This window comes from Mercenaria mercenaria, chromosome 13 (assembly GCF_021730395.1).
Source record: "Mercenaria mercenaria strain notata chromosome 13, MADL_Memer_1, whole genome shotgun sequence".
Lineage (NCBI taxonomy): Eukaryota > Metazoa > Mollusca > Bivalvia > Venerida > Veneridae > Mercenaria > Mercenaria mercenaria.
Genome location: NC_069373.1, coordinates 79,359,724 through 79,375,605, shown reverse-complemented (window position 1 = coordinate 79,375,605; position 15,882 = coordinate 79,359,724). Strand labels below are relative to the sequence as shown.

General features: G+C 34.7%; 1 protein-coding gene across 2 annotated transcripts; it reads right to left on the bottom strand.

Moving 5' to 3' along the window:
• Positions 1-3,835: 3,835 nt before the first annotated feature.
• On the bottom strand, positions 3,836-15,294 carry LOC123529526 (uncharacterized). 2 transcript variants are annotated; one of them, XM_053522436.1, is made up of 4 exons: positions 8,213-8,845; positions 6,566-6,673; positions 5,253-5,518; positions 3,836-4,037 (listed from the first exon to the last, which is right to left on the bottom strand). In XM_053522436.1, exons 2-4 carry the CDS (start codon positions 6,667-6,669, stop codon positions 3,910-3,912), a joined length of 498 nt encoding a protein of 165 aa, XP_053378411.1. In that variant the 5' UTR covers positions 6,670-6,673; positions 8,213-8,845; the 3' UTR covers positions 3,836-3,909. The 2 variants fall into 2 exon arrangements, with proteins under 2 accessions (XP_053378411.1, XP_053378410.1); XM_053522435.1 differs by lacking the exon at positions 8,213-8,845 and adding an exon at positions 15,198-15,294 and having other exon boundaries at positions 3,843-4,037.
• Between the last annotated feature and the right edge of the window lie 588 nt (positions 15,295-15,882).

Genomic DNA, 15,882 nt, shown 5'->3' with positions numbered 1-15,882 from the left:
AAAAACTTAACCTTTACAATGGTATTCCAGCTATAATAGTTCTAATATCTTTGCCTCTAGACAGAGAATCTTATCAGCTAACCGAACATAACTCGGACATTTTGGGCAGAGTGGCTAAAGTGCAATTTTAGCCGTTTTTAAATGCAAATGGAAGCAAGATGCTATTGAATTACTTTGAATATTTTAATATCATCACTTTCTTTGTTTGTTATACTTTCACGTCATAACAGTGATAAAATTTGTTCCAGAAGAGAAACAGTATTAAATGTCCTTTAAAGTAAGCGAAAAACGTGTTTTGCTTGCATTTTATATAGGTTATATAGGGAAATACTATGGTTGGTTTCAAATGAAATTGGAAGCAGGAAGAAATAGTGTTACATTAATAAAAAATACACCAGTGGAAAGATAAGAAAATGAATTTTATGGTAGGAACAGTGATAAATTTAAATATCAGAACAGGAAATAAGAATGGTCGAAACAAAATTTAATCCTTCTATATTTCAATGTAAATCTCAGGTCTGTCTGATATCGGAAAGTCTCTGCGGCGTCTGTTCTCGCACCCCGCTGCGGATGGCTTGATAAGACGCCTAAGAAGAAAAAAGTTGGGTATGTAGAAACAGGTGACATCCTGGTTTTGCAGACATGCTGTTGTTGTTGTAGTTGCGATGCACTGTGAGTAGTTACTTAGCAACTATTGCCTAGACTTTGTTTACATTGTTGTGTGAAATGTCATTTAAAACTCCCTTAAAAGGAAATTTGATGTTTTAATAATTTAGATTATTCATTTTTCTTTCTTTCTATACTAATATTTATTATGATCCTTTATGTGTTAATACAAATAATGGCTTTTGTTTCCTAACAGTCAACAGTTCACAGTTTCCACAACTTCACAGTATTTTGTGTGAAACTTGATTCACATTTCTTTGACTGGAGTTCACATATCCTCACATTTTAGTGTGCGCTATCACAATTATTTTTGTGAAGTTTGGGAGGTATAAATACTCCACTGTGCCTGTTTTCATGTTTCACAATCTTAAATCTCTGGCCTTGAGTTGTTGTTATACTGAATAATCCTAAACAAAAATTTAAAGAAGCTTAACAAATGTTAAACAAAGATTGTCTCACTTGGGGTGTTTTTATAGCTGCTGTATTTTAACTTTTGATAAGCATTTTAAACTCTTAACTGAATTAAACTGCTATTTTTCATTGGATCTACATTTAACTGTTGCTCTTTTGTATATCAGTTACCAAAATTTACCAGATCTTGAGACAGGGTCTAATTATTGTCATTAATGAATATTAGTCCTGATAGGTAAAATACCTTATTGTGTACAGTGAAATGTTTACAGATTATTGTGTGTACTTCTGAATCATGTTTGCTGCTGAGCATGAACTGTTTCTGTGGAAATTCTTATTTAAATAAACTATAGTTTAACTGCTAAAGGAGTTGATAATTTCTGTTGTTGAGTACAAGAACACTTCCAGCTTTAGTTACCTCCTGTTTGTTTAACATATTTATAGACGTATAGAAGTTTCTCCAAAGGTTTACTTCAGCCATAGTGTAACACTATCAAAAGCTGCCGCTATCAGCCAATTGCTCTCTGCCGCTATTAGCTAATTGCTCTCTACAAATTCGACTTAGTCATAGAAATATATTTCAAACTAATTAAAGTTTCCCTAATGACTACATCGGCCATAGCGTAACAATATTAAGGGTGTTAACTATGGTATAAGTTTTTGGTTGAAAGTCTATTTTACGTTCGCACACATTTCAAAATACACGTGCACAGATATATACACGCGCACGTCTATATACAAGAGTGCACTTACATAATTAAGGGTATTGTTATACGTGCACGTATATTTTTGAAATGTACGCGCACGTAAAGCAGACTTTCGACCCAAATGGTACACGATAGTAAATAGCCTTTTTATGAAGGACGACGGACAAATATAGCTAAAACAAAACATCGAAAGGAAAACAAAGCAAAATTCCACACCAACTGTCCATCGTCTCTTTCGCATAGACATCTATACTAGACGCACAAAATACACCATACGCAAATTTTGCGCGGGGTGTATTTTTGTTCACATGAGGATTTGCTTAAAATTGTCTATGAAAACACTTTGCGCGTAGTGCAAATCTTGCGCACCTGACCAAGGGTTAAGAATCTATCAGTAAGAATTTGAATGGTTACGCAAAACAAAAGAGCCATTATGGCCTTATGTCGCTCTCATGTCTCAATTCGGTGTATGATTCCTCGGTAGAGGACCTCCACACAATGCTATATGTCATATATCTAAGCTCTATTTTTGAGGTTTTAGAGAAAAAAATGTTTAGTTTTGCTTATATCATCATGTAAAACAAGTGACTCGCATGGGCTGGGCCAATTTTGATCCCGGCGGCATGACTTGAAAGAATTGCTAGAGGACAACTGCATGAAGCCTCATGCCAAAATACCCAAGCTCAGAGTTTTACAGTTTTAAACAAGATCTTTTTCTTTATCTGTCATTATAAAACATGTGAAACCCAGATTGGCGCCGATTTTGAGCTCAGTGGCATGATTTGAACAAACTTGGTAGAGATCCGCAACATGCCAAATATCTAAGCTTAGTGCATAGCAGTTTTAGACCAGAAGGTTTTTTAAGATTTAATCTATTATAAGTCTATGTATATAACTGAAACCCGGGGCGAGTCAAATTTGGCCCCCAGGGACATGATTTGAACATATTTTGTAGAGAACACTATGCAATGCCGTATATCTAAGTTCTTGACCAAGAAGATTTTAAAGTTTTCTTTTGGGTTGCCGTGCTCACCAGAATTGTAAATGAAATGTAATTTTTGAACGGGTTTGGTAGAGAAATATCCAAAGAACATCAAGGTCAGATTTCAGTGAGCTTAAAAGGTATACGTACATGTGAAAATCCAGTCAGATACAAAATGAAACAAAGATACAGTTTCATCTCGGGGGTAAAACAAAGAGTAGTAATTCTCTTGTTAATATTCATAAAGGTATTTAATGAATGGATAAATCAGAAGAGTTTTCAACATTCTCCAGTCCAAGATCTTTTATTTCAATGCTCTTTTTTATTTACGTGTTTTTACAATGCGCCGAACTGATTTCATTATTTTACTGCGAAATTAACAGTTTTAACAGTCGTTTTTCTTAAATTGAACTTATTTTTATTTCATTATGTGGTACATTAAATATCTGAATAGTAAAACATTTTTCAGTTTGACATCCTTACTGTATTAAGCGAACACATAGACACCAGTAAAGGTCGTTCTTCGATAGCTGTCATAGGAATCGGAATGTGTTCCTGCAACCCTTGAAGACATCCAGACTGCATCACCCTGGTTCAGACGAACAGCCACGGTATTTCCACTCATCATGTCCTGATTATCATGGTACGGAACTACCACAGTATCGACAAGCCTTTGACTATTCACAACGATATCGGCAACAAGATCAGCCCTAGCTCCTTTCTCACCGACTTCAAATGTAAAGAGATACATCCCGCTCAGTGGACAGGTGAATACTCCAGTGTACACACTGTAACCATTCCCCTCGTTTGTAATTACCTACTTGCAATATCAAAAGTACTTGATTATCAAAGATACCTTCAGGTTAAAATATTTTTGTGAGAGCTTATGTTTTCACTTTGTCAGTTTATGTCATTATATCACAACATCTGTGTAAATTTAGAAATTATCAATGTTACCAACTTCATTTGGTGTCTGACATCTTATGGGGCAGACTTTTTGCAATCATTTAAATACCTTCAGTATATTAAAGTAATTACTATATCAGATATTCATAAAAATATCGGAATGTTAGGTTTTAGTGGCGACATCCCTATTGTTGCAAGAAGGTTATTAAAACATTCTACATTTCTTTATCATAAAAATCAACAACATGTCGGTTTCAATATTGTTAGATTGTAATCAATTCTGATCTTGTTGAATTTGATTGTCTGATCTTGTCCAAAGTCAACAGCATGGTCCAAGTAAACTGTAAACGCAACTCCTTCCGTAACTGCATATATAGAAAGTTGATATCAGAAAATCACACACACATATTATATAAAGAATCTTTAACACATAAGGAGTATGAATTTCTTGGCAATCCTTGCGACACGTGTAATTTATTTTCGCATAATGTACCTTTCTCAAAAAAGTCAAGACTAGTTTAGTTTATACTGAACACAAGGAAGTTATGTATATTTATGAACCATATTCGTACATTGCCCCGTTCGCAGATTCATACATTGTTTGTGCCGTCATGGCAGAGAGCTTAAAGTGCCGACTTTTGAATACTTGCCCCACTCCCCCACCTCCCCCACCTCCCCGACCCTCACACACAAACACACGCGGGCGACCCTCACAGAGCACTGTTGGATGGAAACCACCTGAGGGAATTCATGGTGTGAATTTATCCAGCTCGCTTGCGACAAATAGATGTTTCTATACACGTATCAGCCGATATATTAGGCATCAGATTTAAATCTGGAATGTCGCATTATGACCTACACTATGTCTTTGGGACGTACAGATTTAATTTGACAAACAAGCTATTTCATCACTTTGCTAATTTCTAAATTTCCCGTGTACCACAGTCTAATATAACATATATAAATATATTTTCGTGATAGCTCGTGTACAGACCGGCTCACGCGGAACCACATGTTCCGAAAAACCAATGGAGTTGTCTAGGTCATGCTTTAATCTGACTCGGAGGATCTACCGTTCTAACGTTTGTCATTTTGGCCCTTTTGCAAAATAAGAGAAAGCTTTAAAAATCTGTAAAAGTGTATAACTCGATTCTTGAGAACGGTTTTCTCCCAGAATAACTTAAATTCACATAAACGAAAAAGTTAAAAAGACTTGACCGAAAGTGTTTACACTTCAAAACTTCGTTTCCGAGTTTTTAACAGTTTTGCCGAATGTAGTTGGTTTTAGTTTAAGATTCAATTGCGTGCTTTTTTAAAAATGGAACACTGTTTTTATAGTTTGTTTCAGTATAATTTACATATGTATACTCGGAATTTACTTCCATCCGCACTATAACGTCCCGACCGCTGTATGAAAACTTAAGACCTTTAAAATTTAGATGCCTATGAGATCAAGTTATTCGGAATTGTTCATGATTTATGTGTATTTATTTATCAAGGATATGATAATAAGGTTTGTCTCTGTTATGTCACATAAATATTTTCATTGATTTATTTTCTCAATCAAGTACAATATTTACCAGTTTTCTTGACCATTCTGCTTCTTGGAAGAGCATACTTTCTCTGTTTTCTGCTTCCGATCTCTTCTTCACGTGTGATACTTTCAGGCGAAGGTGCGTGTCTTATTCTGTCGTGTAATTTGTCTGTTGTGGAGCAATCTTTGTCTTCAGATTTCAGTGTATCGATCTCTCTCTGCATTGACTGTATCTTCTGTTCTTGTTTCTCTATAACTTCGCGTTGACTTTTCATCTCTGATTTCAAAGCATATATTTCAACTTCGTGCCGCCTTTAAAAAAGGAATAGCATTATTTCTTGTCCCTTGCTAAACTTTAAAAGCGTTCACAAGTGCATGCACAATAATTTCAACAAATAATGAACCAAGGACAAAAAGGATTGAGGTAAAGTAATGTTCAAAAGACCACAGCCCCTAAAACGAAATCATACTTCAATATGTATGCGTGTATGGATATGTACATAAAAAGATATGTTTCAGAAACAGAAAAGTATGTCAATTGAACATCAACAGATGTTAGTTTTATGTACTGACAAGTAAGTGAATGGTACACACAAACATTAGATACATTAGACATGTCCCCCCCCCCCCCCACCCCAAACAAAAAGGTGAAATTGTAACAATTGTAACTAAACATATTTGTATTTCTTTCAAAAACTGTTGTACAAATATTTCACATTAATCTAGGTGGTCTAATCCTTTTACTATCATCGGTATAAACATATTGGGTGTGCCTTATGTCCTTGTATGATATCACATTCGCTCCTAAACCGTTCTCGTGAATTATGTTATGTATATGTGTGATGATTTCCCACCATGTTTCGACATTAGTTCTTATTTTAATAAAGGTCATTTCTATATTGTGCAACCGGAAAAAAATACCATAACATAACTTGTATCATAGCTCGATGTTTTTTCTTCACAAATTTGGTGCAGGTAAATCGTATACACTGAGTACAGGGTGCGATAACTAAAAGTGTGCAGGTATTTAATACCCGCACGCTAGTTACCGCACTGTTGGATAGGAGAGTATGCCAGCGTGTCTGGAACAGTAGACAGCGAAGTGTATTTTATTGATTTTCTGCTCTCGCATGGGTTTATTTTACATGGGCTTTACACATTTGTAAAGCAAGGATTTTAAGTACTCACTTGAACTGCTGTATATGGCAATGTGGAACGCCTACAACTACCATGTATGGATGGCTATGATACAAAACAGAAAGAACATTAAAACTCTCGGGTAAACGATTTTTATGCCCCCTCGTACAAATCGTTTACCCTTGAGTTTCAATGCTCTTTCTATTACATAACATAACATACCTTTCACTATCTTCTATTGCGCTAAAACGCCGTAGGACATCTTCTTCCGAGAGAGCTACCACACCAGTTACTGCAAGCACTACTGAGTAGCTGAACAGCAGCATTGCACTTAAAATTGACAAAGGTTTGGGGACTTTATGCAGTAAACAGATGAATATTCGCAACCAGATATTATTTTAATAAAGTCGTAAAAAATGTGACAAATCGTATGATACAATAATCAAACAGGAAAACCAGGTGACTCTTTTAAATGATTTCGCTTTATACTTTAATGTTATATAAAAATATGGGATTTTCTCTGGATTCATTTAAATAATATTATTAGCATATCGTGTTTACAGTATAATTTGAGTTTTCTATTTATTTGAAATGAAACAAGAGGGCCATGATAGCCCTTTATCGCTCACCTAGCCGAGATTAATTGATTGATTGAACAAATTTCTTTCCTAAAGCTTCAAAAACAAACAAACTAGGTGAGTAGGTCATGGTACAGATTATTCAAGATTACTACTGAAATTTGTTAATAAATATACAAGTGGTCCAAGTCTCTTTGCTGTAGCTTCAAAAACAAGGAAGTAGGTCAGTAGGTCAGGGTTAAGAATATTAAAGTGTACTAAAAGTTATACATGTGGTCCAAATTTCTATGTTGTAACTTCAAAAACGAAAGTAGGTCAGTAGGTCAAAATTAAGACTTTTCAAGACGATAATTGAAATCTGTATCAAAAATTATGCAGGTGGTACAAATTTCTAAACTGTAACTTCATAAACAAGAAAGTAGGTAACGCTTTAGATTATTTGAGACGAGCATTGAAATCTGTATAAAACATTATACATGTGGTCCAAATTTCTTTGCTGTAACTTCAAAAACAATGAAGTAGGTCAGTAGGTCACAATTAAGACTACATGTATTCAAGACGAGTACTGAAATCTGCATCAAACAATACACAGGTGGTCCAAATCTTTTTTTGAAATTAACCATCCAAGGAACATCCCTGAATAGTTTCATCAAAATTTGCCTGATGGTTTAGGAGAAGATGTTGTTTATTGGAAAATGTTGGCGATGGACGACGGACAACCACTGACCACAATAGCTCACACTTGAGCACTTCGTAAGCTAACAAAGGAAACATTTGTTGACATTGGTTCAATTATTGTAGGATTTTCCTACGTAAAGTGACTTATAACAATAGCACCGTCTTGCGGGTGCAGACGTTCATCTGAATTATTTTTTGTCCCTGTAAAATAGATTGTCATACCCATGATTTTCTAAGTCCAAAAGGGGCCATTATTCTTGCAAATACGGTTTTTGCTGTGCAGAGTCAGCTTTCAGTGGCGAATAACTGCTCAAAGTTTTAAAACAATAGCTTTGACCGTTAAGGAAAAAAGTTTACCTAAACGCAAAACTTAACCAAGAAATCTGATATTTTCTAAGTCCGAAAGGAGCCATAATTCTTGCAAAAAGCAGGATGGAGTTAGATTTCTTGCTATACAGAGCAGCTTTAAATGGTAAACAACTGTGTAACTTTTAAAGCAATAGTTCTGATAGTTTAGGAGAAAAACTGACCTAAATACAAAACTTAAACAAGAAATCTGACTTTCTAAGTCCAAAAGGCGCCATAATTCTTGCAAAAATGAGGATGTAGTTACCTTTCTATATAGTCACCTATTGATGGTAAACAAGTGTTGCAAGTTTCAAAAGATAAGAGGTAAGGGTAGATTTCTCAGAAGCACAGAGCACCAAAAACACAGCCACAGAGCCACGCATTTGCATAATAGGCCCACAACAAAAATAAGCTGTAATGGAAAAATATTTCAGACGGGTTGCTTCAAACATCCAACAAGTACATATTAATTTATGCTAAATATAGATGAAGAAGGAAATGGTAGGGGCAAAATTGGGCCGCGCGGGGTGGGGAACCCGAAGGGGAAAGATGAACAAGGACGAATATACAAAGGGAATGCCTCGTTCCTTAATAACAGTCACACTACAACGTACACCACGATAGCGTAGACACTCGTGTTCCAAAGATAAACATACAACTACGACTAACTGAATAACATAGAAAAACGAACAAGCAACACTTAAGGAAACAGTAGGGCACCGTTATAGACTCACAAGCATACAAACGCACCAACACAAGTAGAAAGAAAACAAAAAAACAATCGTGTATCGTCTTAGGATTCCGGCTGCCAAAACAAAGGGGAGCCTCGAAAACTTACGCAAAGTAAAGTGGGAGGGGACGCCAAAGTAGCGTAAATCTAAGGGAAAGGAGGGGCAATAGGAGGAATGAGAAGGAGGAAAAAACGCTTACAACAAACAAGAAAATATACGCAACAGACAATACAAGACAGACAGAACAACAGTTGAAAATAGGGGCACCGCCTTGGAACGGTCAGTAACCTATATAAAGGAAACTGGGGGTTTAAACGCGTTTAGGGCATGCCAACTTCGCACTTACCCTATCTTCAACAAGTTAGACAACACAATGTAAATAAAATCCCCGCTGAGAAAGGCTCTAACATTAGTGCAAAAATAACAGATGAATAAAGGAAAACATAAAATTAAAGTAAATCTAAGGTACAAAGAACACCAAAGAACTCAACAACTTGTCTGAAGTCAGAGCAAGCAATAGCTTTGATAGTTTAGGAGAAAAGCTGGCGTAAACATAAAACTTAACCAAAAGTCCAAAAGGGGCCATAATTCTTGCAAAAAGCAGGATGGAGTTATGTTTCTTGCTGTACAGAGCCAGCTTTTAATGGTAAACAACTGTTGCAACCTTTAAAGCAATAGTTTTGATAGTTTAGGAGAAAAACTGACCTAAATACAAAACTTAAACAAGAAATCTGATTTTCTAAGTCCAAAGGCCGCCATAATTCTTGCACAAATGAGGATGTAGTTACCTTTTATTATAGTCACCTATTGATGGTAAACAAGTGTTGCAAGCTTCGAAACAATAACTTCGATAGGAGAAAAGCTGACCCAAACATACAACTTCAACAAGACCTAAACATAAAACTTAACCAAGAATTCTGATATTTTCTAAGTCCAAGAGGGGCCATTATTCTTGCAAAAAGCAGGATGGATTTACTTTTCTTGCTCTTTTAAAGCAATAGTTTTGATAGTGTAGGAGAAAAGCTGACCTAAACACAAAACTTAAACAAGAAATCTGATTTTCCAAGTCCAAAAGGCGCCATAATTCTTGCAAAAATGAGAACGTAGTTACCTTTCTAAATAGTGACCTATTGATGGCAAACAAAGGTTGCAAGCTTCAAAGCAATAGCTTTGATAGTTTAGGAGAAAAGCTGACCCAAATATAAAACTTAACCAAAACCTAGACATAAAACTTAACCAAGAAATCTGATATTTTCGAAGTCCAAATTGGGCCATTATTCTTGCAAAAAGCAGGATGGAGTAACCTTTCTTGCTCTTTTAAAGCAAATTTAAAAGCAATAGTTCTGATAGTCTAGGAGAAAAACTGACATAAATACAAAACTTTAACAAGAAATCTGATTTTCTAAGTCCAAAAGGCACAATAATTCTTGCAAAAATGAGGATTTAGTTACCTAGTCACCTATTGATGGTAAACAAGTGTTGCAAGTTTCAAAGTAATAACTTTGATAGTTTAGGAGAAAAGCTGACCTAAACATAAAACTTAACCAGGCAACGCCTACGCCGATGTCGACGCCGATCAATTGATGACAATAACTCATCGTTGATTTTTCTTCAAACAAAGAATTAAATGAGCTAAAAATAGAAAACAAATTTAAGGCCTTTCCAAGGAGTCTGCGATTTGGATAAGCGAGACTAATAAGGATTACAACATTTCTATTCGGTCTAAATGATCATGCACGATATAACAGTAAGTAAACACTGGCTCCCTCTCATTGTTGGAGGTGAGTTGAAAAAATGGCTTCCGAGACGGCGCTAACGACTGGATCTATATGAGATATGTAAACAAAGAAAGACGTTGTGTTGATGTTTTACTTTCTGTAACAAATTAAAGATTTGATTTTAAAAACTCGGACAATGTAGTGCCACTCAGAAATGATTATACTTGCTATGTATGAAAATCAATTTGCAGTGCGAAAGCATTTCTTGAGGTAGGGACTTTTGGAAGTTGGGAAATAGGACCGGTTCAAACTGAAAGTGGACATCTGTCTACATATTTTGCCCCAATCTACATATATTAGAAGTATCAGGGTCATCGTAATATCTTGTTAACAAAAAAGGTCTTCTTACTGTTAAACCTATGTGAAATTTGGCGGGTTTCATCCGCTTATGTTCAGTTTTGACTAATAGGCGGGGCTAAGCACTAGAGCTGGAGCTAATGTAATTTGATTTCAGGGTGTTAATGTGAGGAGAATTGCCCACTCAAGGAGAGTTTTCACGGCCAATGAACTTTGAAATGGAACTGAATAGTGTAACCTTTGTTGCAATTAATATGATAACAAGCTTGAAAGTACTCTTTCATTTTCAATATTATTTGTTGCGTTTAAACTAAATTTGCTAAAGTCTATTGATGGACTTATAAATAGCCTAGTTTTGATAAAGAATTACTTATACTGTGGCTAAAAATTATTATCCTCATGTTCTAAAGATAACAATCAAATTGAAATGTCATGTGTCCCAGATAATTATTTATTCCCCATTCAAATAGAAAGGATAAAGTTTTGTCTTTGTCCGTGTCCGTTTGTCTGTCGCGCTGTAGCCATGATTTTTTTTATACAAAAGTCATAATAAGTTTATATTAATGTTTAGATATCGTTAGCTGCTATTCTGTAATAACTCATTGTTCAGTTGTTAAATGAAATGGTATTCCCTGCTGAAATACATCACGGAGATTCATGAGCTATGACAAAAAAAAAATGCATTTTTTATTATTTCATGGGCTATAACTGCTGTGTTAAAGCGTAGATCCTGATTTGATAAGCTAAATGCATTCTTCAGTTAATACTATATAATTATCATATGGCAGCGTTTTTGACATTGATATTGTCAACCCGAGGGCAGAATGTCACCCGAGGCGAAAGCCGAGTGGTGACATTCTGTTTCGAGGGTTGACAATATCAATGTCAAACACGCTGTCATATGATATTTATTTTATTATACCGAACAAAATTTAGTATATAAAAATGTTTAAAAATGTTTTTAATTCATTTTATTTAACAGTTTCATCTTTAGCGCGTTAATCGCCTGTGTACACATTGAATAGTGACGTCACTACTATATGTGTACAAGAGAGACAATCATTTGGCTAAAAAATTGAAGCAGTTAATTGCCCTTATATGACATTCAAAATATCAGCGCGGTCACATGACCTGACAGTCACTTTCGCTTGGTCACGTGTCAAAAAAGTTGAAAATGTTTTTGATAGTCAAAATATCTCTTTCTTGGGTAATGGGATTTTATCATTGTAGACAAAAGAGAGGTATAATAATAACAGTTGTATGTAATATGAGCTTAAGGGGACGCATATTGCTACATTCACAGTTCATACAGAAATGCGGAAGGGGTGCATATTCAAGAAATCGATGGTGGGAAAATAAAAAACATATTCCTAAACTGATATAATACTGATGGACACCTGTAATATTCAGTATTTTGTGGATAAGGATGTGGTACTATGAATGTAATAGGAAAACAGAGGTCTTTGTGAAAGTACATTCAACACAAAATATTAAGCTTTTGTATAAGGAAAATACAGGTTTTTTACAATAACAGTGTTCCAAATAATGTTGAAGGGATGAGATTTTCTTTCTAACACACCAGGTTTGCTTAAACATGTAAAAATTTAACGCCACGTCTGTTCATCTCGGGATGGACGCCATATTTCTCATTGATAAAAAATGTAAACAAAAAAATCAGAGTGGGATTAGCATTGCAAGGGCATAACATGACATTCTACACAATGAATACCTTAGAACAGATATCTAAGATGCTTAGTAACACAGGTCAGGCGGGTTAAATGCATAATGTCGATCACTTGAAATTCATCTTGAAAAGGTGGTTAATTTTAGTTTGTTTACATGGTTTTTAATTTTCCCACGACTTCTCGGCGATTCTCTGCAAATGTATTACTGCGCCGGACGAAAGGTAACTCTAATAAACAACGGGAGACAACTTAGGTGTCAGCACGTGTACGATTTTTAAAAAAAACATGTCGATGATTATAATTTCTTATCAAATAATGAATCCTATTCAGATATTCGTCTTTAATATTAGAAAATTATTAATTTCTGTGGACATTTGTCAAATAATATTACTTACAGTGGACTACTTTGCGCATCAAACTGGTTTCCGCTTCAGTTGTGAGGCACTTCCGTTATACTTTTTGACAACAATAACAAAACACAAAATGAATCAATAAAGTCACTTATAAACCGACTGCTACTTAAATCAGTGTAAGTAAAGTTGTTGTTACAACATTATACATGTTCGTTACGTTATGAGATAAAGTTTATCTTGAACTGCATAATCCATTAATTACGTTTAGATGATATTGCATTTACAACTTATTTGACCCCGTTTTTTTACGTGAATGACAGCATTCTCGTGCAACTCGTGCAAACAGAATTATGAAAAGTATGGTGGAGAATTCAAGGACAAATTATAAATGACATTAAAGTGAGGATAACTGTATATTCGTCCAGTTTTGATCATTGACATGCCTGCTGTGTATTAGTAACTTTTGTGAACAAGATTAGAATGTTACTTTTGCACATATACACATTGATTGGACCTCTCAACCAAATTTCATACCTTATTTTAGGGATTTTTAAGACAATACATTTTCAAAAGTTTGTTGAATGTGTTTTGATATTTAAGTGCATTGTAGTTCATGAATACCAAGTTAAAAATTAATAATGGCAACATTTCTAGGCCCTTATTGTAAGCCACTAGACTTCTGTAAGGATAAATGTTTAATGTATTAAGAGGAATATACTCTTTTAGTTTTGGAATGTGACATTCCTTGACCACCGTATCTTTTCTTATGCACTACTTTGTAAACAAACTAAATAATGTGTTTTAGCTTACATATGCGAAATGAAAAGCAAGACAGTGACCATATTTCACATTCTTTCTTTAAATTAGAATCTGTAGGACATTGATAAATGTTTGGACAAGGTGAAGCACTATTATTTTCGCACCAAAAAGTCTTAATTGTTGACTTTGAATGTACACAATAAGTCTTATGTAATTCATCAATAACTTTCTTGTTTCAGTTTTCTCATTTTTATTTTAGTGAGCAATCCTTTATGTACTTATAACAGTTGAAACAGTATCCATTTCATGTACCAAAGCCTTGTACTTTTTTGCAGGTAAATTTTATCATACCCCACCCACTTTTTTCTAATTTCAAAGTATGCGTCCCCTTAAGCCTTTACAGCATGACACTGGTATCAACAAGACGGTCATATTATTCATATAAGGGACAATTACTTTTTTATTATGCAAATGCGATTTTGTTAACAATGAGCGAGATATCCGTAAAAATAATCACTTATTACGAAGGCCGGGCCTAAAATGACTACTTAATATAAATGACTTTTGCAATAGAACGACGGACAATGTGAGACCTATATCCCAGATCTTGTCAGTGGATACATATCTCCAAATTTAGAACATGTGGAATACTAACTTTTAGCCGTAATTTTTAGTCATCTCTTTTCATATTTCTTCATTCAAACTAGGGTACTGTATTTACTTGTCAGTCTATAAGATTTTCATTAAAAAGACTAAACTCACAACACGATTGAAATTGAAAATAAAAAGAATTTATAAAAGTACATAAAGCCTGTAATCCTATCGATTGCCATAGAGATTTTACACAACTCGGTTTAATTCCAAAATTCATTGACCATGAAAATTGTTATCGAATGAGAAAATCCCTTTACACTAAAATATAGATCTATGCAACTATGTTTCAGTGTGATTTATAGTCACGTTATAATTGAGAAAACAGTCGTAAATATGTTTCATTAAGATTAAGGAACACGGATAACTTGTTGATAACTTAAAAGTATTATATATAAACACCTAAAAATCAAAAGGGCATTGGTTCCGCCTCTGGTTCTTGGTGCCTCCTCTGCAGCGCCGTCTCCTTCTCTTGGTCAAAAATGAACATGTATGTGAAACCTGTTAATAAGTCACGTGGTTTATACAATTATAAGACATTCTTTTCAAAAAGATCAATATGTAAATTTTTAAATCTTTAATTTGTGTAAATTAGAGCCAAGTTTATAGACAGATGTCTACTTTCGGTTTGAACCGGTCCAACGTGCCAACTTTCAAAAGTCTTCACATAAAAAAAATGCGTTCGCTCTTCAAATCGACCTGTATAACTTACAAAGTATAATGGAACTACTTCGCCCATTTGTTTTAAAATAAAGTCTTAAATTTGTTGCCAATTCACCCTGTCTTTGTTGACATTTTTGTATAGTTACGGTCATTAACGACGCCTCGGAAGTATCATTGGCTCTTTTTTCAACTCGTCTCAAAAATGAGAGAGAGCAAGTATTTACAGGCCGTGGTATACCAAGTTAGCAAAAGCATGAAAATCGCTCGCATAAGTCATCCATTCAAGTAACAATGCTTTGCTTTAGATAAAACTAAAATAGAGGAAAATTTTACACGTGTATTCCTTTAAATTATCCTTTTTGGCCTAGGAGAAGAACAAATAATTCCTTTATTTCATTTGAAAAGGTATGCCAAACTAAATGACCGTCTGCAAATTTATCAGTTTCGTAGAACGTGACCCTATGTACGGTACCAAATAAGGAGCAGATAAAATGATTCAATGTTACTATCATTAAAGATAAAAGTAAATACGAATATTTTCGAAGTGAAACTAGATGTTTTGTTTAGGAATAAAACGCATGTCTCTACATGCATTTTATTTTGATAAAGCAATGTATTTTAAGATATACAATGTGGAAGTAAATTATGAATCTGCAGATTTTTTGTATTAGAATTAAAAGGCTATAACTCAAAAATTCATTTAAATATCACCTATGGTATAGAAAGAGTAGTCTAGATATTTCTAATTTAAAAAAAAAGACCATTATAGAGCCAGAAGTCCGCAAAATATCCCCAGCAGGAATGGTCAGATAGATACACAAATAGACTTTAAACCAATCCCTCCTGTGAAGTTTCCTTGAAATCTTCTCATTAAGCAAGGACAAGCTCAATGTGAACAAACGGACAGACAGTCAACAAAGCCAAGAAAACACAGTTTGTTTTCCATCAAACGAGGAATCATTACGTATACTCCACATGCGATTTCGGCATCCTTCGGCTATAACAGAAAACTATTTTT